The sequence below is a fragment of the Myxine glutinosa genome, chromosome 1 (genome assembly GCF_964187855.1).
Source record: "Myxine glutinosa chromosome 1, kmMyxGlut1.1, whole genome shotgun sequence".
In the NCBI taxonomy this organism is placed as follows: domain Eukaryota; kingdom Metazoa; phylum Chordata; class Myxini; order Myxiniformes; family Myxinidae; genus Myxine; species Myxine glutinosa.
Genome location: NC_136261.1, coordinates 221407998 through 221430355, shown reverse-complemented (window position 1 = coordinate 221430355; position 22358 = coordinate 221407998). Strand labels below are relative to the sequence as shown.

Below are 22358 nucleotides of genomic sequence, written 5' to 3'. Positions count from 1 at the left end.
ACGGATGTGAAGAAGAAGAAGACAAAAAGGGTTTGCAATACGACTATAATTTATTACTATTATTTACAACCAAAAGAAACCAAGGAGAAGGAAGGATAATAAAATAAAGGCAGAAAGAGGGATGGACCAGGAGGACACAGTGAAACTTAGCTTACCTATGCAGTCTTACTTAACCCAGGACAGAACAAACAAAGACGGACTCACACGAATGGGGAATGAAGGCAGGAACGATTCGGTGGAAGGAGAGGAAGGTCCAACGGGAACCGGAGCTGGAGCTTGATCCCGCACGGGACGTCGGGCGGGACCTCGACGGCCACCGATGCCACCGCAATCTGGCTCCCGCGTCGCAGCGGGTCGAAACTGCGTGGTCCCAAAGCTGGTGGTGGTGGTCTCCAAGCTGGTGGTGGTGGTCTCCAAGCTGCTTAGGGATCGTGGGGACTCAACGTGGGGATCACTTACTCATCTGCCATCCCTGGCGCAACTCTCGGTGGGGGCTGATGCAACGGGTTTTATAACCCCGCCCTCTTGAGCCATACCCACTCATTCTTGGTTGGTCGTAGGGGCTTCTTGGCTCCACCTCTTGATGACGATGGGCGGGCCACGCCCTTCTTCTCCGAGTTGGAGCACATGGGCAATGGCCGCAAATGCAGTTGGCAATCGAGGCTTTGGGAATGGGGCTTTGGGAATGAAAGGGGATCTACCTTATTTCACTTGGTGCAATGGAGAATGTCAACTAGTGGGAACAGAGCCTTAACCTACACAGAATAAGGAAATAACTACCAACAAGGAGGAAATCTATGATTGGTTAATGTGATGGTATATGACCTAACTAAGGGACGCCCTTTGACCTTTATACACAGAATGGAGGCAGGAGGGTGGTCTTTACAATTCATTACACAAAAAAAAACTCAATTCTCATATCCATTACACTGCACCCTCCTCCTCTTAGGCACATCCCGGGCCTATTACCTTTACTTTTAGTGTGGCACGTAGGTGTAGTTCCCTCTACATTTAACCTGACCCTGAGTGTGACAGTTTTAAAACATAAATAAGTATGTCCCGCTGCTCCATTGCACCCTGCCTAACAGACCAACGCCCACAACTAACCGAATTGCGGAATGGTCTTCAAACTATACATTTACGATGGGGGAGTATCATTTACAGTTGACGCTACTTTTATTTACAATACGCAACCCAGGACCTGTGATTGTTCTTTTGGGGGGGGGGAGACAGTCTGCTCTGCATCGACGCACCAGAAAGCACCCAAAATGCACCAAAGCACCCTCAAGCACCAATCGGTGCACAGTCATCACTGTTCAATAAAAAAAACCCAACAAACCCTGGTGCTGGTCTTCCTCTTCGGCTCCCTCTGCTGGCCATGGTTCTTCCAGATGTTGTCATCTTCTTTGCTGGCGGCCTATTTGGACATAAAACTTGCACAAAACGTGTCCGTTTTTATTTATTTATGGCCCACAGGGCCGACTATTGTGGTTCACCTGTGGGGCATAGGTGCCCTGTGACCCAGGTCCGCCAGCAAGATCTCGGGCCTTCATGGCCGGTTCCAGCAGAGGGGCCATGCCCCAACCCATGGGGTCCACAAGTGGTGCTCAGCCACAGACATGTGGTCCATACGTGGTGCATCGATGCAGACAGCTGTGGTTGCGAGAGTTTCGGGCGCACAATGGTGGACTCCCGCACGCTCCCCTCGGTGCCCAGTGGCGCACAGTCCTCGTGTGGGAGACAAGGGGGGGGGGGGGGGAAGACAGGTGAGCGAGGGGTAAGGTCACAAGGGTACACATCAATAAGGCAATGCAAAACGAGGTGCGTACGGAGAGCGAAGTGAGAAAGCTCGTCCCTACCGTACGCCCCCCCACATGTGACCTACACTACCCTTGCCCTTACCCCATATGTACAAAATCTACACATTACAAATTCGTCACTACTGTCACGTCTTCCCCATATTTCCCCTACACCAAATGCGTCCCCACAATCCCTCTAACCAAATTTGCCATCACCCAATTCATCATCAATCCTCATAAGGAGGGAGATATGGAACAACAAAGCACAATGTCACACCCATGTCACGATGCATCTCACATTCCAAACATTTGCACAATAAAAATAATAAAACATGGAGGGTCCGTCCTCCGGATCCTCGGGCCCCATCCACAACTCTAACGGCTCCCAGAGCCCACCTGCGGCCTCACCTGGCCGACATCCTCACAGTGGTGGAGTGCTCAACCAACTACACACACTAACAGGCCACATGCCCAGCCATTTCCACGTCACTAATGCACCCATCCAAACTCCATTCTTCCACCACGCACCACAGATGCCAATATCCAACCACAATTTACCTGTAGCCTCCACCTAACTCTTAGACTACCCTCCCCGGGTATTCGTGATGGGGTCCATCCTCCTTTCCCCCATCCACACCTTCGCACCATCCACTCCACTCCACAGTTTCCACCATACTCACTCCACGACCATCCATCCATACTCCATGTATTCCACACAACCATTCTCCATACACCTGCAGTTGCACACCTGTGCAATCTCACCTGGTGCCACCTGCACCCTCCTTCCTCCCTGGACCATTTGGTCAACACAGCACACATCACCATCACTCACTCATACACTGCTCCATACACCTGTTCAGTTGCACACCTGTGCAATCTCACTTGTTCCTCACTCACTGCTCCATACACTTCCACGCTCAATACAATTCACAATCACCTTCTCACAATACACTCCTGAGTACACCTCCAACACTCACACGGCATCATCTGAACTACCTGGTGCCCTGCTAAAACTCGCGCTTCCCAGTCGCCCCTTATATTATTGCGCTCCCTCGTCATTATAATCCAACTACGCTCTCTCTGTCCCCACTACCTGTTCAAAGTCGCTACTTAAACTTACAGTTACCTATGGTCATCTTCTCTAGATCCCTACACACTATATCCTAACCCTCCCTGGCTAGTTTTCACTGCCAAACCCCATAAACTATTGCTCCTTTGCCCCCGTTGTGAGGGATGACAGAGTTGCCATCCCATCACATCGGGTATCTCTCACTATAAATTTTGTTCACCAAATTCCAGCCAATTAAAAATTTGCCAATCACTACCAATCATTTGCCAATCATCAATCTGCCAATCCTTTGCCAATCATCAAATTTTGCTTTTCAATTTCGGGTCCAAAACACTATCATCATCACCCGTCTACTCACTGGAGCCTCTCGGTGCGCCAATTCATCTCCAAAGCTCGGCTTCGTAAAGCCGAGCAATGAATGCGGGTTGTTTGGTGCCGGCGGTTGGATGCGTCCGGCATTCGGTGCAGGGAAGGGGGTTTACCCGGGCCGAGATCCAACGCACCATCTCAGCACGGAGCCGTCCAATGGCCCGATCTCGCCCTGCCAGAACGCCGCAACAAAAAGGGGTCGCCATGACGACCCTTCTTACCGGGCCGCCCGCTCCGCTTTGTGGAGCACGGACGCGGCCGTTCAGAGCGCGGCCCGGCGTGGATCGCGTACAGCGGTTCTTTTGAAACCGCCGCAGTTACGATCCGCGCTGGTCCCCGCGGCACACGAAGCTGCCCGGCACGAACCGAGGGCCCGCTTCGGCTATAAGTCAGTCTAACCGCTAACCCGGTTAGGGTCGATGCTCCACTTGCATGCTCACACCCCGCAGCCCGTTCCTTGCTCATACATCCAGCCGTTCCCATGCTCCTCGTCATTGCACCTTCTCTTACACACCCAGGTACACTCATTCCGTTCACAGACTGTCACACACCTGACCACCGCACACCTTGGCACACACTCGTCGTTCGCACACCTCACCAACACACCTCTTCGCGCCCCCTCCTCGGTCACCTCCTCTGTGACAACCACAGGTGTGCTCTCCTCCGTACACCCAATCACGTGCCTCACTACTAACTCCAGTGTGCATTCCCATAGGCGCTCTACCATTCCGGGTGTGCATCCTTCCATTCTAGGTGTACGTCCTCTCTCACCTACCACAACCAACTCACGCTCTGTGTCACTCTTACTACTTTCACCACCACTCTCGGTCGCGCATTCACCCCTCGATCACAGCCGTATTCTTTTGTACCTGATCCTTCAACTCCCTTTGTCCCACTGTCAGCTGTTCCACCTCCTGCGTCAGATCTTCTATGCCCCCTTGTAACTTGGCCGTCCCATTTCTCACCTCTTTCTCCATACGCTTCTCACCTCGCTTTACCTCCTCGCGTACCCCCGAGACCTCCTCGCTTACACCTCGTCTTATTTCCTCCCCCATCTCCTCCATTTCTTTCGTAGATGCCGCCCTCATCTATCCCAATTCATTCCTCTGAGCATCCAATTTAGTGTCTAACCCGATTTTTACCTCCTCTATCTGCTCTCCCATTTGTTTAATTTCCCGGGCGGATTGCTCCCCTATTGCCCGCAATTTGTCTTCCATCCTGTTTTCTAGCCCCCCTAACCCATTCTTCATTCCTTCCATCTGGTTCTCCTGGGCAGCCATTCTATTTTCCAACCCCGTTAACCCATTCTTCACCTCTTTTATCCCGTTGTCTAACCCTTCAAATTTATTGTCCAATCCCTTAAAATTATTGTCTAACCCCTCAAATTTCTTGTCTAAACCCTCAAATTTCTTGTCTAAACCCTCAAATTTATTTCCCAACTGTTCGCTGGTACTCCTCGCTTCGTCCCTCATTTGGCCCCCCATTCTGTTTTCCATCCCTTTGAAATTATCGTCTGTTTTTACCATAAAGGCCATCATCTGTTTCATAAACAGGTCCAGATTCATTGGCATCTCGGGCTCAGCTGCCGCAACCACGTGCGAAGCGCCGCCATTTTGTGCGCCTGAAACCCCCTCAACCACCTCATCATTTCTCTCCTCCATTTCTTCCCTCTGGCCCTGGGTTACCCCAAACCCCTCTTCTAGTTCCCCCACCGGCATCCGATCATCTTGACCATCCATGGCACGATGTTAAATTTAGGATGTTAAAATGCAATCGCGGGCCACTCGTAATTTGAGCGCGCTAAGCGCTTCAGGTCCGTATCTCACTCCCAGACACCAATTGTTACGGAAGCCGACGTCGGCCTCGGTTCCCGTTATCGAGGGGGGATTAAGCCCCTCGTCTGTTACTGACCGACGTGGTCCCGGGGGTATGACGCCACACCCGGTCGGCGCTGGGTAGGGTTTTAGGCCCACAAGTCCTATGACCTAAATACCAGCGCTTCCCGGTATGCGAAGGAACACCCCCCGCTCACGGCCGCAGCGTAATGGATGTTGCGCCGAGCGAAGTGAACCGCGGCGTGAGCCGTTTACCAAGACTAGACCCGATTCCTTAAACGTTGGCCAAAATCGTGCCACAGGTGTCCAATGATGGAAATCACAAAGACGACACAGATGTGAAGAAGAGGAAGACGAAGTCAAAAAGGGTTTGAAAATGCTACTATATTTATTCCTACTATTTACAGGACCAAAATAACCAAGGAAGAAGGAAAGATAATAAAGTAAAGACAGAAGGAATCAAGGAGACAGTGCAACGCTAGCTTACCTACAGTCTTAATTAATACCCCAGGACAAGACAAAGACAGACTACAAGCACACTTACACGGGGGATGATGACAGGAACGGCAGGTGGTGTATGGCTGTAGGGAGAGGAAGGCACGGAGCTGGCTGGAGCGTGACCCCGCACGGGACGTCGGGCTGAACCTCAACGGCCACCGATTGCACCGCAATCTGGCTCCTGCGGGGTAACGGGTCGGAGCTGCCTGGTGGAGCCAACGCTGCCTGGTGGAGTCAAAGCTGCATGGTACTGCTCTTACTTGCTCTCAGGACTCTCTTTCAATGCTTGCTCTCAGGACTCTCTTTCAATGCTTGCTCTCAGGACTCTCTTTCAATGCTTGCTCTCAGGACTCTCTCTCACTTTCTCTCTGGGCTCCTCTCTTATGCGTCTCCCGTCTCTCTCTGTCTGGGCTCATCTTAGGTGGGGGCCTCGTGGTGCGGGTTATATATGCCCCTCCCTCTAACCTTTTTGAACCTCCCCGATCGTTCTTTCTCCGCCCGCTCAAGCCAAACCCCTTTGACTGGGTTGGTTGAGCGGGGCCGACTCACTCCTCCTTTCTATTATGAGGTGGAGACACGCCTTTCTTCTCCGAGCCGGAGCACATGGCAATGGCGGCGAATGCTGGTGGCAATCGAGGCTTTGGGAATGGGAAAGAAAGGGAATCTACTCTATTTGAATTCGGTGCAATGGAGTATTAATTAATGGAAGACAAAGCCTTAACCAAATACACAGAATAAGGAAATAACTACTGTGGAAGTGTAACTCAGTGTAACTCATTGGTTGGAACTAGTAACGAACCAAGGTACGAGCAGGTGGTCGTAAGAATGTTAGAAATGTATCTCACTCTGTTAAAGCTGGGAGTCCATTGTCCACCTCCTGTACAGCCCTGGGCTAGAGCACCCTCCTACTGTGTAAATGGAACTCACAGCAGGAGGGGAGCGAGTTGGTGCCGGCAGGGCGATTGTGGATGACCAAGGAGCTTTAGCGCACGAAGGATTAACATTCAGCGGACAGGGGATTAACTCCAGTTTGTCCATATAAACCAGAGCAAACGTTGAGTCAGGACCACTTGCTATCAGAAGCCCTGCCTGACGGAATGAACGCGTACCACGGGTTCGGCGCTGCAGCCACGAAAGAGGGACTATGCGGATAGAGTTAACCTGGTCCATTGAGTTAAACGGTATTATTTACCAATGGAATAAAGTGAATAACCAGTTAATAAACCAGACCTTTTGTAGAACCTGTGTCCGGTCATTTGGAGTCTTGAGTCTCCCCCACCATTTCCACGACACTACCAACAAGGAGGAAATCTATGATTGGCTAACGTGATGGTATATGACCTAACGAAGGGACGCCCTTTGACCTTTATACACAACTGGAGGAAGGAGGGTGATATTTTTACAACAATAAAAAAAACACAATTCTCATTTCCACAACAATATATACATATATATATAGATAAATATATATATACATATATATATAAATAAATATATATATACATATACAGTGAAACCTTGACTTACGAGTGCACCAACTTACGAGTTTTCCGAGATACGAGCCGTCGCTCGGGCGGTTTATTGCTTTGAGATGCGAGCCGAGATCTGAGTTACGAGCTTACGCCACCCGCCACCAAGTGTGTTCCGGTCACGTGGTTATCTTGCCGTGCAAGCATCTCTGCCGTATATCGCTGCTGCTTTGTTTTCGCATTTTGGTTATTTTGGAGCTTACGCCACCCGCCACCAGGTGGGTTCAGGTCACGTGGTTATCTTGCCGTGCAAGCATCTCTGCCGTATATCGCTGCTGCTTTGTTTTCGCATTTTGGTTATTTTGGAAAATTTCTTAGTTTTAACCATGGGTCCTAAGAAATTGAGTGCCAAGGGCAGTACTGAGAAGAAGAAGAGGATGATGTGCTTGGATATAAAACACGCAATCGTCGAAAAACATGAGCGAGGTGTGCGTGTTGTCGACTTGGTGAGGTAGTACGATCGTAGTACTTCTACGATATGTACGATTTTGAAGCAGAAGGAGTCGATAAAGGCTATAACGCCAGCCAAGGGCGTTACGATTATTTCAAAGCTCCGGACCTCTATCCATGAAGAGATGGAGAAGTTGTTGTTTGTGTGGTTGACGGAGAAGCAGCTCGCAGGATGCCGAGGAGGACGTATATAACGGCAGAGGAGAAGAGCATGCCAGGCCACAACTTGTTCAGAGTGCCGGCGATAGCTCGCCTTCTCTTTGTGGAAAACACGGTGAGATCCTTAACATCCAACAACTAATGGGACGCAAACGGGGCGCCCAGTTTAGCCGTACACACATTGATGAATCACCCTGCCTGTGATTCACCCATGACAGGTTATAGCTGGGTCGGGATTCAAACCCAGGCTGGACAGTTTAGAGTCAAGTGTGCGTACCTCCAGTCCAGGCCATCCTGCCAACTTGTATGCTGCATACAGGTGAAATATAAAGCGCGAGATATTTTTATATATACTGTATATTTAAAAAAAAATTGGTGTGGTTTTTGGCGGGCTGGAACGGATTAATAGCATTTCAATTCATTTTAATGGGGAAATTTAATTTGAGAAACGAGCAAATTGAGTTACGAGCTCGGTCACAGAACGAATTAAACTCGTAAGTCAAGATTTCACTGTATATATAAATAAATATATATATACATATATATAAATAGATATATATATATACAGTCACGTGAAAAAGTAAGTACACCCTGTGTAAAGTTTTGACTTTTTCAACATATTTCAACATACAGCTAATTGATCTTCATTTCAACAATATTGATAGATAAAGGTGATATAATATAACAAATATCATGAAACATTTACATTTTGTAGTCCATTGTGTAATTTAAATAAAGATAAATGCAAATTTCGCATGTGGAAAAAGTAAGTACACCCCTACATTTATCACTACTTCAAATACCTAAAATTAGAATCAGGTGCACCAGCTCAGGTGCAAATGATTAGAACATTGTCAGAGAGGATCTTGGAGGAACCTGTCTTATTTAAACCTCAGACATTTAGTTTGGTTTGCTCTTTGTTGTTGAAGTGTGTGGCGTCACTATGCCTAGATCAAAAGAGCTTTCTGAGGCCTTCAGAAAGAAGGTTATAGATGCCTATGATTCTGGGAAGGGATTTAAAAAGATCTCCAAACAATTTGAAATCAATCATTCGACTGTCCGGAAGATCATCTACAAGTGGAGAAGATTCCAAACAACTGCCAACTTGTTCAGGCCAGGCCGTCCCAGCAAGTTCAGCCCGAGTGCAGACTGCAAGATGCTGAAAGAAGTCTCGAATAACACCAAAATGTTATCATGGGACCTACAGGTAGCGCTTGCCACTGTTGATGTCAAAGTGCACGAGTCTACCATTAGAAAGAGGCTGCACAAATTTGATCTACATGGGAGCTGTGCCAGGAGGAAACCTTTGCTGTCCAGAAAGAACATCAGGGCCAGACTAAAGTTTGCCAATGAACACCGAGGCAAAGACCAGCACTTCTGGAACAATGTGCTCTGGACAGATGAGTCAAAGGTGGAGGTATTTGGCCACAGTACTAGAAGACATGTTTGGCGAAAACCAAAGACAGCATTTGACCACAAGAACCTGATACCAACTGTAAAGCATGGTGGTGGAAATATTATGGTTTGGGGCAGCTTTGCTGCATCAGGGACTGGGCAGCTCACCATCATAGAATCCACTATGAATTTTTCATTGTACCAGAGGGTGCTTGAAGATAATGTGAGGCCATCTGTCGGATAGTTGAAGCTCAACTGAAGGTGGACCTTGCAACATGACAATGACCCTAAACATACCAGTAAATCCACCAAGGAAGGGCTGAAAAGAAAGAAATGGAGGGTTCTGAATGGCCAAGTCAAAGCCGGATCAAAATCCCATCGAGATGTTGTGGGGGGATTTGAAACGAGCTGTGCATGCAAGAAACCCCTCAAACATCGCACAGCTGAAAGAATTCTGCATGGAGGAGTGGGCAAAAATTTCTCCCAGTCGATGTCAGAGAGTGGTAGACAGTTATAAGAAACGCCTACTTTAAGTTGTTTCTGCCAAAGGGGGCAATACCACCTATTAGAGCAAAGGGTGTACTTACTTTTTCCACATGCGAAATTTGCATTTATGTTTATTTAAATTATACAATGGACTACAAAATGTAAATGTTTCATGATATTTGTTATATTATATCACCTTTATCTATCAATATTGTTGAAATGAAGATCAAATAGATGTATGTTGAAATATGTTGAAAAAGTCAAAACTTTACATGGGGTGTACTTACTTTTTCACGTGACTGTATATAAATATATATATACATATATATATATATATATATATATATATATATATATATATACATATATATAAATATATATATACATATATATATAAATATATATATACATATATATATAAATATATATATACATACATATATAAATATATATATACATATATATATAAATATATATATAAATATATATATATTAAATATATATATATATATATATATATATATATATATATATATATAAATATATATATATATATAAATATATATATATATTTTAAAAAAAGAAAATATATATATATATATATATATATCAGTCACTATGCGATTTCATACCATCAGTGGTGAACCGCCATTAAGGTATCCCATCCAGCTTTGCTGTACCTTAATAGGAGCGATAGGTGCCATCTGCCACATGGCACATTATCTCTGGTATCCACTCATTATATGGAATCCCCTGGATGCAGCTGGGAGCAAACCAATCCAAATATATGTTCAGTTCTCCAGCTTTCAATGAGCGCAAGTAATGACGTCACTGCCATGTACATAGTGACTGGTAGTCACCACATAGTGACTGGTATATAACCGAAAGGTTTTCAGTCATAAGTGTATGCAGTGCTCACTGCGTTGCCCTGATGAGCCCCAAAAAGGGCGAAACGAGGTCAGTAACTGAGTTTTACATACACTTATGACAGTGTCTGAACTAAGATCAAAATTCTGCTCTGTCAGAGGGTTCTCTTGAGAGCTTGACAGGCAGAGCGTATGTACATGGCAGTGACGTCATTACTTGCGCTCATTGAAAGCTGGAGAACTGAACATATATTTGGATATATATATATATATATATATATATATATATATATATATATATACACATACATACATACATACAGTAGTGGCCAAAAATATTGCACCCCTTGCACCTTTTTCAAATAATGCACCCTTTGTTCCAGAAAATTGTTGAAATTTAAAAATATTTTGGTGTCCATATATGAATTTATTTGCTTTGCAGTGGAACAAAACAAAGAAAGGTGAAAAAAAAAATTACTAAATCTTAGCTTATTCCACACAGAAATCCTAAAATGGCCTGGACCATATTATTGGCACCTTTTAGAAGTTGTTAAAAATAAATGGATTTCAAGCAGTTGATTCTCCTTTACTTTGGAATTGAACTCACCTGTGGTGAGTTGCAGGTGCCTGCAATATAAAAATCACTCATTCAACCAGTTTGAATAGAGAAAAGGAGTCATTCTGCTGTTTTGTGTCACTGTGTGTACCTCAATGAGCATGGAGAAACGAAAAAGAAAATCAGAGAATTGTCTGAGGAGGTCAGACACAAGATTGTGGCCAAGCATGGACAATCTCAAGGCTCAATTCCATCTCCATCCACAATCTCAAGTGCATCTCCAGAGAATTTGATGTTCCTGTGTCCACCGTACGCAATGTTATCAGGAAGTTTAAGGCCCATGGCACTGCAGCCAACCTCCCTGGATGCAGTGGGCTGTTGACGCGTAATCAACGGAGGTCCGTGGTTCGAGCGCATTGAGTCAGAATTTTTTCACACTTAGCCCCTCGCAGGACTTTGATTCCTGTTTATAAAAATTGTAGATGAATTAATCTTCAATGCATTTTTGCTTATACACACATACATACGCATACATATACTTACGCTCACATTTGGGGTCTGCCTAGCAGGCACGTAAGACATCGGCCATTATAAAACTCGCAGTGTTAAGTGTGGAAAAGTTCTGAGGAGATTGTGGCTGGCTCAATAGCGCAGTGGGCTGTTGACGTGTAATCAACGGAGGTCCGTGGTTCGAGCCCCGCATTGAGTCAGAATTTTTTCACACTTAGCCCCTCGCAGGAATTTGATTCCTATTTATTAAAAAAAAAAAAAAAAAAAAAAAAAAAAATATATATATATATATATATATATAAAACACAGTTTGTGTGTGTGTGTGTGTGTGTGTGTGTGTGTGTGTGCGTGTGTAATGCTACCGATAGACTCCTAAACGGAGAGGCTTACGTGCTTGATATTTGACATAGACATGGCCATTGAGCCTGGGACGAACATGGCCGAACTCAAAATATTTGACGATCCATATTTTTTATTCATATTTACCTCAGCGCATTTCAGCGAAGTACCCGCTAATCTCAGCCGGTTCCAGAGCAGCTCGCTGATTCGCTCAGAGCGATCACGTGATGTTCCATTACCGCCGCCAGACTGATTCGCTCAGAGCGATCACGTGATGTTCCATCCCGTCACACGTCACACGTTTTTTCACCTTTTATGCGATCGTGTTTTGTATCGATTTTGTGCGATATGAATTAAATGTCTTTGAAACAGCTGTGAAACGTCTTTCCACAACCCTTCCGTAACCGATTGGAGCAGATTATTGCCGCACAAAACGAGATCCACGAAGCGAGTTGGTCGAGTCGTGCTGACCAAGATGGCGACACGGCGGCTTCACTTTTCACGGAGTATGAGCGTTCTATATATTTTCAATTCAGTGCGCCCGTGATTTGTGGCATAGACATGACCATTGGGCCTTCACGGTGTAATTTGTGCGAGGCTTTTGTCCGAGTGAGCTTGAGTCGAGAGGGCGAATGTACGGGTTGGGAATGTACGGGTCTCCCTTCCCCCGCCCGGCAACGCCGGTACTGGAGGATGTCACAGGATCGGTGAGTCTCCAAAATCCGTTTCGTGCTGTTGCGAATATGCAGGACTATGTCCGATTGTTGTGCTGCTCTCCGACCATGAGAACTGCAACGTCATTGTTGACTGGCCATCCCCTTCCCTCCCCCTTCCTTCCCCCTCCACCCTACCCCTCCCCCCTCCCATTCTCCCCTCCCCCTCCCTTTCCCCCTTCCCCCTCCCTTTCCCCCTTCCCCCTCCCTTCCCCCTCCACCCTACCCCCTCCCCTTCTCCCCCCCCCTCCTTCTCCCCCCCCTTTCCCCCCTCCCCTTCTCCCCCCCTTTCCCCCCTCACCCTCCCTTTCCCCCTTCCCCTGCCCCCTCCCCCCTACCCCCTCCCCTTCTCCCCCTCCCCTCCCCCACCCTTCTCCCCTCCCCCCCCCGCCCAGCAATGCCGGGTACTTCTGCTGGGTCCTCCCCCTCCCCCCTCCCCCTCCCCCCTCCCCCCCCCACCCCATCCCCCTCCCCCCTCCCCCCCCCACCCCATCCCCCTCCCCCCTCCCCCACCCCATCCCCACCCCATCCCCCTCCCCACCTCATCCCCCTCCCATCCCTCCCCCTCCCCCTCCCATCCCTCCCCCTCCCCATCCCTCCCCCTCCCCATCCCCCCCTCTTCCCTCTCCCCTCCCCCCTTCGGCCCCTCCCCTCCCCCCCTCCTCCCCTCCCCTCCCCCCCCCCTCCTCCCCTCCCCTCCCCCTCCTCCCCTCCCCTCCCCTCCCCCCCCCTCCTCCCCTCCCCTCCTCCCCTCTCCTCCCCTCCCCTCCCCCCCTCCTCCCCTCCCCCCTCCCCTCCCCCCCTCCCCCCTCCCATCCCTCACCCTCCCCATCCCCCCCTCTTCTCCCCTCTCCCCCTCTTCTCCCCTCCCCGGCAATGCCGGGTACTTCTGCTAGTATTACATAAAATAAAAAGCATGTGTGCGGTTCTTTGACTTGTCTGCACTCTAAACCGATGGACGGTACAAGTTGAAATTTGTTGGTTGTACTTGGAGTGGTCTCCATGTATTAGGCATTTTAAAATGCATATAGTCATGGGGGTTCAGGAGGGGTGGGGGGTACATGCAAATTCTCTGTGCAAATGTTTATCATGTAGCGCCACCTGGTGGGAGAGTGTATTACAAGTTCCAGCTCATTCTAAAATATGCCAATTGTCTGTGTTATAGTACCTTGTAATGAAAACTATAGTCATCATATATGTAGGGTAATGCATTGAAACATATGTCTGTTTGTTTGTGTGATGAAATGGATTGAAACTTAGTGACTGTACTCGGGGTGTGCACGGGAATGTACTGCTAAGCTGGGAAGGCCACCCCCCAACTTATGTCTTTACTTTTATGTGAAAGTGGGGAGTTGTCATAAGAAAATCAAAAACAGCATAGATGTGGGACATGGGTCAATTATCATACATGTGAATGCACTTCTGCACCACTACACAGGATAACTTGAAACCCGGATTTTAATCGCAAAAATAAATAAATTCAAACAGTGCAACCAGACTTGGTGGAATAATGATTAGAGTGTCTGCTTTGAGACAAGGTGGTTGGTGGTTTGAACCGTAGCCAAGTCAAACCAAAGAGTTTTAAAAATGGAATGTGCTGCCTCCTTGCTTGACGCTCACTAATTAAAAAAGATCACGGATAAACCATAGGTTGGCAATAATTATAGTGCAGGCTTCGATGGGCCTAATGGCCTCCTCATGTATTGCAGTCCCTTGTAATGGAACTCGTATGAAGTTGGACAAATCATTCTAAAAGGTGCTAATTCCGTGTTATAATATAATTAAAACAACAGTCATCATAGCAAAGCTTATATGGATCACAAGTTACATGTTGCATTAAGCTGACTCTTCTGTTTCCTAGTTGTTTCGGAGTTGGTAGTGTTTAATTTGCTTTTGTTGCATTGATGTGCCTCTTATGTCAAAATTGATAATCTCATCCACACAACGTAATGCCAAGAGTAAATACATCTTTTTCTATTTAATAATATGCTAAGGCATTGAGGGGGTCCATCCTTATGGAGCTAAAGGCTTCTTCCCCGACAGCCCCCCACCCCCGGCCGATCCCCCAGTTGGATGTGGGATGTCGTCCCATGGTGCAAAACCAATGTTCAATTTTCCCGTCACCGTCATCCATAATGCTAAGAATGCCAACTTTGCTTCTCCGGGGGAGGGAGTGCGACTGTGTTCACATTACCTAAGCTGGGCCGGCTGTTCACATCACGCAGTCTTCATGCCCCGTCAGCACGTTGAGCAACAGTGTACAATGTCGTACTTTGCTTCTCCAGGTGGAGGGTTTCCGATCTTCTCTTCTATTTCTTTCTATATAATAACACGCTAAGGTTTTTGGCAACTTCTGCTGGTAAGACAGTATCACCCTGTATGTGGAACACCAGGATGACAGTTTATAGCTGGACCGAGATTCGACCCCAGGCTAGACAGCTTGGAGGCGAATATGCGTACAGCTGGGCCTTCTTGCCAGCGCGTATTAAGTTATCACGCAATAATATTTTGCACAAAGTTTTGAAAGGAAACTGTTGGGTTTTTTTCCAGATACAGTGACCCCTACCAGTGCCAATGAATGTTTTAATTTTTTTTAACCAAATGGAAAAAAAAAAAATTTGGATACTTATTCGAGGCTCATATAAAAGCTAACACACAGAACATATAATAAAGATGGACCTGCTACCTGCCGCACGGTCGGGTTGGTGGTGACTAAACCGACACCGCTCATTGGCTTTTCTAGTGCGGAGGGTGACTGTTACACCCTACTAGGACCAAAAACAACACCTGGAAAAGGGCAGATGAGCTTCCGTAGGGAGCCAACGCCCATCCAGTAAGGAGATAGTGTCTCCTAAAAAAAAAACACCCATCCAGTTTGGACCGGTTCATGTCATACCAAAGCCTTTTTTAAAAAAATGGTATGAGCTGTTTCCTTGCTTGAAAAGGATAGAGCACGGGCAATCCCCATCTGTTGGCATCCATGGGGAGGAGGAAATGCCTCTTGAGGAAATGCCCCGCTGAGTACGGCGAAAAAAGCCACGCCATTGTTATGATGTCAAAGGTACCCAGAGTATCCCGGGAAGTGACGGTAGTGAGGGCACTTCCCAAAAGTTCAGTGCTGTGTTAAGTGTTTGTCTCCTCAGTATGTCCGTTTGCGTGTGTGTGTGTCAGCTCTATTACAAGCCATAGCCCATGTATTCAAAACTAGAGCAATGTGACTGTCACCAATATGCCTCCACATAGTCCCACAATGGGTAGATGCCCTCATTCACCATCCTATAAATAAACAAGGTTGATTTAAATAAACAAGGTTGATTTAAATCCTTTCAAGCATCACATTTTCACCAGCCATGACAGGTTTCACATCGATCGGTGAAGCGGTTTCAGAGAAGGTTTTTTTTTTTAAATATCGGCTTTCAAGCTAATATGGCTGCCACACCACGTGACATATGACCTTAAAAATATACACTCTGCAAATGTATGGGTATGGGATCACGTTTTTGAAGTTTCGTGATGATTGGATAAGGTTCATTTTTCTATCCAAGATGGCTGCCAAACCATGTGACCTACGACTATCATTTTCAAACTATATGCAACAATGGTGTTAGATGATATTTGTAAAATTTTGCATTGATAGGGTAAGCGGTTTCAGAGATATAATTGTTTAATATTTTCCTTCAATCCAATATGGCTGCCATACCACGAGACCAATGACACTTTTGTGGTCACATTTTAATCGCCATGCCTAGTCAATCACACGTAGAGTTTCGAGTCAATCGATTTGGTGGTTTGGGAGAAGATGCTTTTTTAGGGTTTTAGCTTAAATCCAATAGGGCTGCCAAACCATGTGACCTATGATGTGATAAATTTAATATTTCAATACAATTGTGTCATAGATCATATGCAGCAAATTTCAGATTTTTAGGATACGGAATTCGATGAAAACATTTTTGGCAGGGATACCACTTCACCTATGATGTCATTATTATCATACTTTTGATCCCCATTGGCAGTACTTGAGAATGTGCCAAGCTTCAAATTTTTCCATTCAGAGGTTTCTGAGAAATAATTTTTTAATTATTTGCATTTAATCCAAGATGGCTGCCATACAACGTGACCTATGACGTCACAATTATCATAAAAAAACATTCTACATGGGTGTCACTCCTACCCTGAAAGTTTTGTCTCAATCGGACATGTCGTTGCTGAGAAAAACGAGGTTTAGCCCGTATGGACGGACGGACAACCCGAAAACACAATGCCTCCGGCCACCTTCGGGGGCGGAGGCATAAAAAAAAAAAAAGGAGTGGGAAACAAGAGGCAGAATTGTGGGAATTTGAGAGTGAGGGAATTTGTTCCAGAGGCGGGAGAAAAGAGGAATGAAAGAGCAAAGGCAGAACATTCAAAGTTATTCAGTAGTTTATTAAAGTTATTTTGTAGCTTATTAAAGTTACTATGTAACTTGTCAAAATAAATCCATGCACCAAGTTTCAGTTTAATATGGTAAAGGGCATGGAAAAAAGCGCACAAAAACCACAGACAGACAGACATATGACAGACATGCGGAGAGCAAACCTATAGCCCACTCCGGGTAGGAGATTAACAACAGTGCTGTACTCAAGTGGCAAAACGTTCACAACTAGAAAGGCACTCAGTAGAGAGCATAACTCCGCCTGGTTAACCATATCACTCAATGGTGAAGAATCACTTAAAAAATTCTACTAGCTGGATCCAGATCCCGATCTTCACCAAAATTGAATCGATTCTTCCTTGTCACACACACAACCTGTCCGACAAGTTTCGTCCAAATCCATCCACAACTTTTTGAGATATCCTGTGATGTATCGTTTTTGGCCCAATCTCCCAATGGTGAACAATCACTTAAAAAATTCTAGTAGCCGGATCCGAATCCGGATCTTCACCAAAATCTAATCATTTCGTCGTTGTCACATACGTTACATCTCTGCCAAATTTTGTCCAAATATGTCCACAACTTTTTGAGATATTTTGTTCACAAACGGACAGACAGACAAACGGACAAACAGACAGACAGGGGTGAAAACATGACCTCCATCCACCTTTGGTAGCGGAGGTAAAAAGTCAATGAGTCCACTCAGAGATTTAGGTAAAGACACGAGTATATATAGCAAATAACTTGAGGTGGTGTGAAACGAAAGCCAATGTAGCATTGTGTCATTTTAACTTACAAACTGCATCATGTATGGTATCACCTGTACAGATGTTATAACGCTGGCCAAGTAGCCAGATAGGTTCTGTGGTGTCTGGGAAATCTTCCAGATCAAGGAGAACATTTTCATACGTGACCGTGGCTATGGTAAGAGGAGGGGAGCAGGAGGCAAGAAATGAAAGTGTGGAAATATTCTCGGTTACAAGTTCATGTTAACGGCTAAAAATAGTTACAGCTAAAAATTGTCTCTGAGTCTTTTGGACATCACAAATAATATGTTTACGGCTTATTTGGCCACCGTTTTGGTCATGTTTATTTCAACTATACTAATTACACTCACCTTAAATTACCCTCTCCAGACGGTACTGCATTTGGGTCTGTTTGTCTGTCTTACATAATGTGCCAAAGAAAGCCAAAACACCACCTAGTGTTAGCCAGTGGTACCTGTTATCTTTTTTCAACTGAGTACCTCCATAAAGGATGTGCAATTGAAACGTCAGTACGTCTATAAAGTACATACTATTACAGTGAGAGCACGTCTATAAAGTACGTACTATTAGAATGTGAGTGTCTATAAAGCATGTACTATTACGAATGGGAGTACATCTATGAAGGATGCACTATTAATCATATAGGTACGTCTATAAAGTGCATGTATTGAGAACTTGAGTGCATCTATAAAGTACGTACTATTAGAGCATGCATATGCCAATAGTGTGTATGATTGGAGTGTGAATTTACACAATAAAACCGAAAAGGTCTGTTTGTCCACTGTATGAACAAGCATATGTCGTCAATGCATCGTCTGCACACCACAAAAACATATCAGGACATAAATAACCATAACCAAACAAAACATGTCCTGACGAGGGTCTGCAATCTTTGATTGCTCTTTCTAGTTGCTGCTGAGATAGGTTTTGCACTGTCCGGTGGCCATTGCCTCCAAAGGACATTCATACTCTACCCATTGTACCCTCCACATTGCACAAAAAATAATTACCCACTTCTAGTGTCTAAAGCTCATGGAGGAGCTTTCAAATATATATATATATCACAGCCCCCAGGTAAAAGAAGAGCCAAGAAAGAAGCAAAAACACACACACACACACACACACACACACACACACACACACACACACACACACACACACACACACACACACACACACAGAAAGTACCCTGTTGGTTTTGGTGCACTTCTGCCAGTACTGATGCAGCTTCACTTTGCCATTCTAGTACAAGTCTGTATCTTGCTTGTCCAACAATTCCTTCACAGAAGCAATCACATCATCAAAGCTCTTCCCATGAAAGACTTCCTTTAACTTGAAAAGCAAGTAAAAGTTTGAGAAAGTCAAATTTGATGAATCAGCTGGATGAGGAAGCATTTCAAAGCCACAGTTGGTCGCTGTGGTCAATGGAACCTGGGCTGTGTGGGGTGATTTATTGCCCTGGGGTAGCAGCACTCCTCGACTCAACTTTCCACGGCACTAGTTCTTCATGGCTTCTCACAACCATTTTAATCAGCATAGTATTCCCTGTTGAGGGAAAAATGGATTTTGGGAAATAGTCCCAATAAAGTGGCCATCGACTTTCCAGCTGATGCCTTCTTTAACTTCCAGGGAGGCAAAGAATGCTTATAGATCCACTGCTTGATTCACCGTTTGGTCTCAGGATCAGTGGCGAACCCATGAATCATCCTGAATCATGATTCTGCTAATACAGTTGTTTGGATGAGATGGAATCTGCTCAAGAAGTTCCCCAGACATGTTAAATTTAGCTCTATTCTGATCAGCAGTAAACATTACGTGTGTCCATCTTGTTCAAATATGTTCATAACCAATGTTTCAGTGAGGATGGAGTGCACCGACCCATTGCTAGTGCCCAATGTCAGTTATGTGCCCGACTGTTGATGTTTCTGTCATGCATCAAACCAGACACAGTGGCATAATGCTTAGACCATCCGTTCTGAGTCTGGAAGGTCGGTGGCTCAAACCCTGGAAGAGTCATACCAAAGACTTTAAAAATGGTACATGCCACTTCCTTGCTTGACGCTCAGCATTTAAAAAGGACAAAAAAGGGATACAGCATGAACAGGAAATAAGAAAGACGAAGTTTTTTTGTGGTCGTTTATGGTGTAACAACGACAGCTTGGTTCCGCCAGGCAAACATTGTACCCGCAAATGATGAATGTGCATTTACATTGGTAGACGTATATCTAAAGGGCAGATGAGAACACGTCATAGTCTTTCCCAGCATATTTATTCCATTTTTTGACAAAATAAACCAAAAGTCTCATGATTTTGAGAATTTGCACACACGATAAACTCAACGAGTTACCTCCGCCACCAAAGGTGGATGGAGGTTATGTTTTCACCCCTGTCTGTTTGTCTGTGAGCAGAATATCTGAAAAAGTTGTGGACGGATTTGGACGAAATTTGGCAGAGATGTGGCGTATGTCACAAGGACGAAATGATTAGATTTTGGTGAAGATCTGGATTCGGATCCGGCTACTAGAATTTTTTAAGTGATTCTTCACCATTGGGAGATAGGGCCAAAAACGACACATAGCAGGATATCTCAAAAAGTTGTGGACGAATCTTAGTGGACCGGTTGGTTGTCTGACCAGGACAAATAGATTCGATTTTGGTGAAGATCTGAATATGGATTCGGATATGAGAATTATTTAATTTTTTAAGTGATTCTTCACAATTGGGAGATGGGGCCAAAAGCGATACATAGCGGGATATCTCAAAACGTTATGGATGGATTTGGACGAAACTTGTTGGACAGGTTGTGTGTGTGACGAGGAAGAATCGATTCAATTTTGGTGAAGATCCGGATCCAGCTAGTATAATTTTTTAAGTGATTCTTCTCCATTGAGTGATATGGCCAACCATGTGGAGGTATGCTCTCTACTGAGTGACGTTCTAGATCTAGTACATGTTTTTGTTGTTTTGTTTTTTTAATTAAAACTGGCTGAAGCACCTGTTTCTTGTAAAGTCACCTGGGTTAAAATATACGGTAATTGTGGCGCAAATGATGGAAGGAGCCATTTATGAAATGTAAGCACAGCAAAATTGCGCGCAGGTTCCCCACCCCCCCCCCCCCCCCCAAAAAAAATCAAGCAACATTATACTATTCCTTGTCCCACAGGGCTATCGATCGGATTCAGGAAGGCTCTCAAGATTTGCGAAATTCTGCCCCGACGGCAAACTGACACTGACACCCATTGTCACTCCGTTAGTCCTGAATCAGGAATGGCAGTGTGTGCGCTTGCGCACCGGATGTGACGTATGCGCGTTAGCACTATAAACGTAAATAAACCACAAATAAATTTGTACAAGGAGTGCTCAAGTCCCAATTCCTGCTCGATTCCTTTGTCGCGCAGAGACAATCACGCATAAATGTAAACATGGGATTGTTTGACCGTGAAAAGGATGTAAACATGGGATTGTTTTACCGTGAAAAGGATGTAAACATGGTGGGAAATAAAACGCCTTTCCTGGCGATCATGGGGACACTTTATGGGAGTTTCCGATTAACATTGCGCTTTTGTAAAAGCGACCATTGCTACGTAATCCGATGGGGACTTCCTAGCGAACGTAAGTGTGTACGGACTGCATGTGAACTGTAAAGCCTTGGTGCTGTTGCTCTCGTACAAAACTAATTATCTTTGGACTAAGATTTAAAAATAAAACCGTCAAAATATTAATCATGAGAGGGTTAAAATCAAAAGTTTCATCGGAGGTGGTCATGAACAGTTAAAATCAAGTGCATTTCACACTTGATCGACGTGACAATACGACTTGTACATTCGTCTTCCAGATGTGGCGATTGATACATAATCATAAAGCGGATAAAGTAATCCGAATATGAGAAACTGCCGAAAAGACGTCAATAAACAAGCCCCACAACTCACCGGCATCCATAACGTCGCGACACTTCGCGACACTGACACGGTAAATGAAACGGCGATTTACAGCACATTAATGTTCGTCACCTTCTTTACCAACGTTTATAAAATGATCATCATTACATCCAAGACGTCACATCCTGAACACTGTTGTAGAATTTTCTTTCAAATGTACATTAGCGAGAAAGCGCAGAGATACAGAAGGAAGATATTAGCCGAGCTAACGAAATTGCCACGTATACACCACCAGTGAGGAGACGTCTGTGAGGCAAAAATTGCGACCAAAAATATCGAATGAAACATGCGCAACGGCTTAAGCAAACAAAATGACTAAACACATGGCAATTATCCTTAAGGTTGAAAACATGGTTTGTAAAAACCAGCTCCACAACTTTCAAGCACCACAAACACCACCAGGTTGCAGATTTATTCAGGCAATATTCACAATGCCCTGTCATCTCCAAACCCTTTACAGACCATCAACTTGGTTGTGTTGTCATCATAAAAGATCCCAAACATTTATCCAAAACAATTCCTTTCCTCTTTTAATATCAACGAATGCCTTTTTCCTCTTTCTTTAACGGCCACAATTATTCCCACGTTCTTGTGGGGTTGGCCGAGGGAGGTTTTTGACCCAAGTCTTTCACGAACCGGCTGGCCAGGCCTGACATCCCACTAAGTTGT

General features: G+C 45.2%; 1 protein-coding gene across 4 annotated transcripts in view; it reads right to left on the bottom strand.

Annotated features, from left to right (window-relative positions):
* ATG4B (autophagy related 4B cysteine peptidase) overlaps nucleotides 1–21820 on the bottom strand; it is a 146666-nt gene extending 124846 nt beyond the window's left edge. For all 4 annotated transcript variants that reach the window (XR_013624436.1, XR_013624438.1, XM_068127757.2 and 1 more), the window contains exons 1-2: nucleotides 21681–21820; nucleotides 17805–17903 (exon numbers count right to left, since the gene is read on the bottom strand). Coding sequence is in view for 2 of the 4 variants with exons in the window: in XM_068127757.2 (XP_067983858.2) it covers nucleotides 17805–17903; nucleotides 21681–21690 (109 nt within the window). In the remaining 2 variants the exon portion in view is untranslated. The remainder of the gene's footprint in view (nucleotides 1–17804; nucleotides 17904–21680) is intronic.
* Nucleotides 21821–22358: the final 538 nt, after the last annotated feature.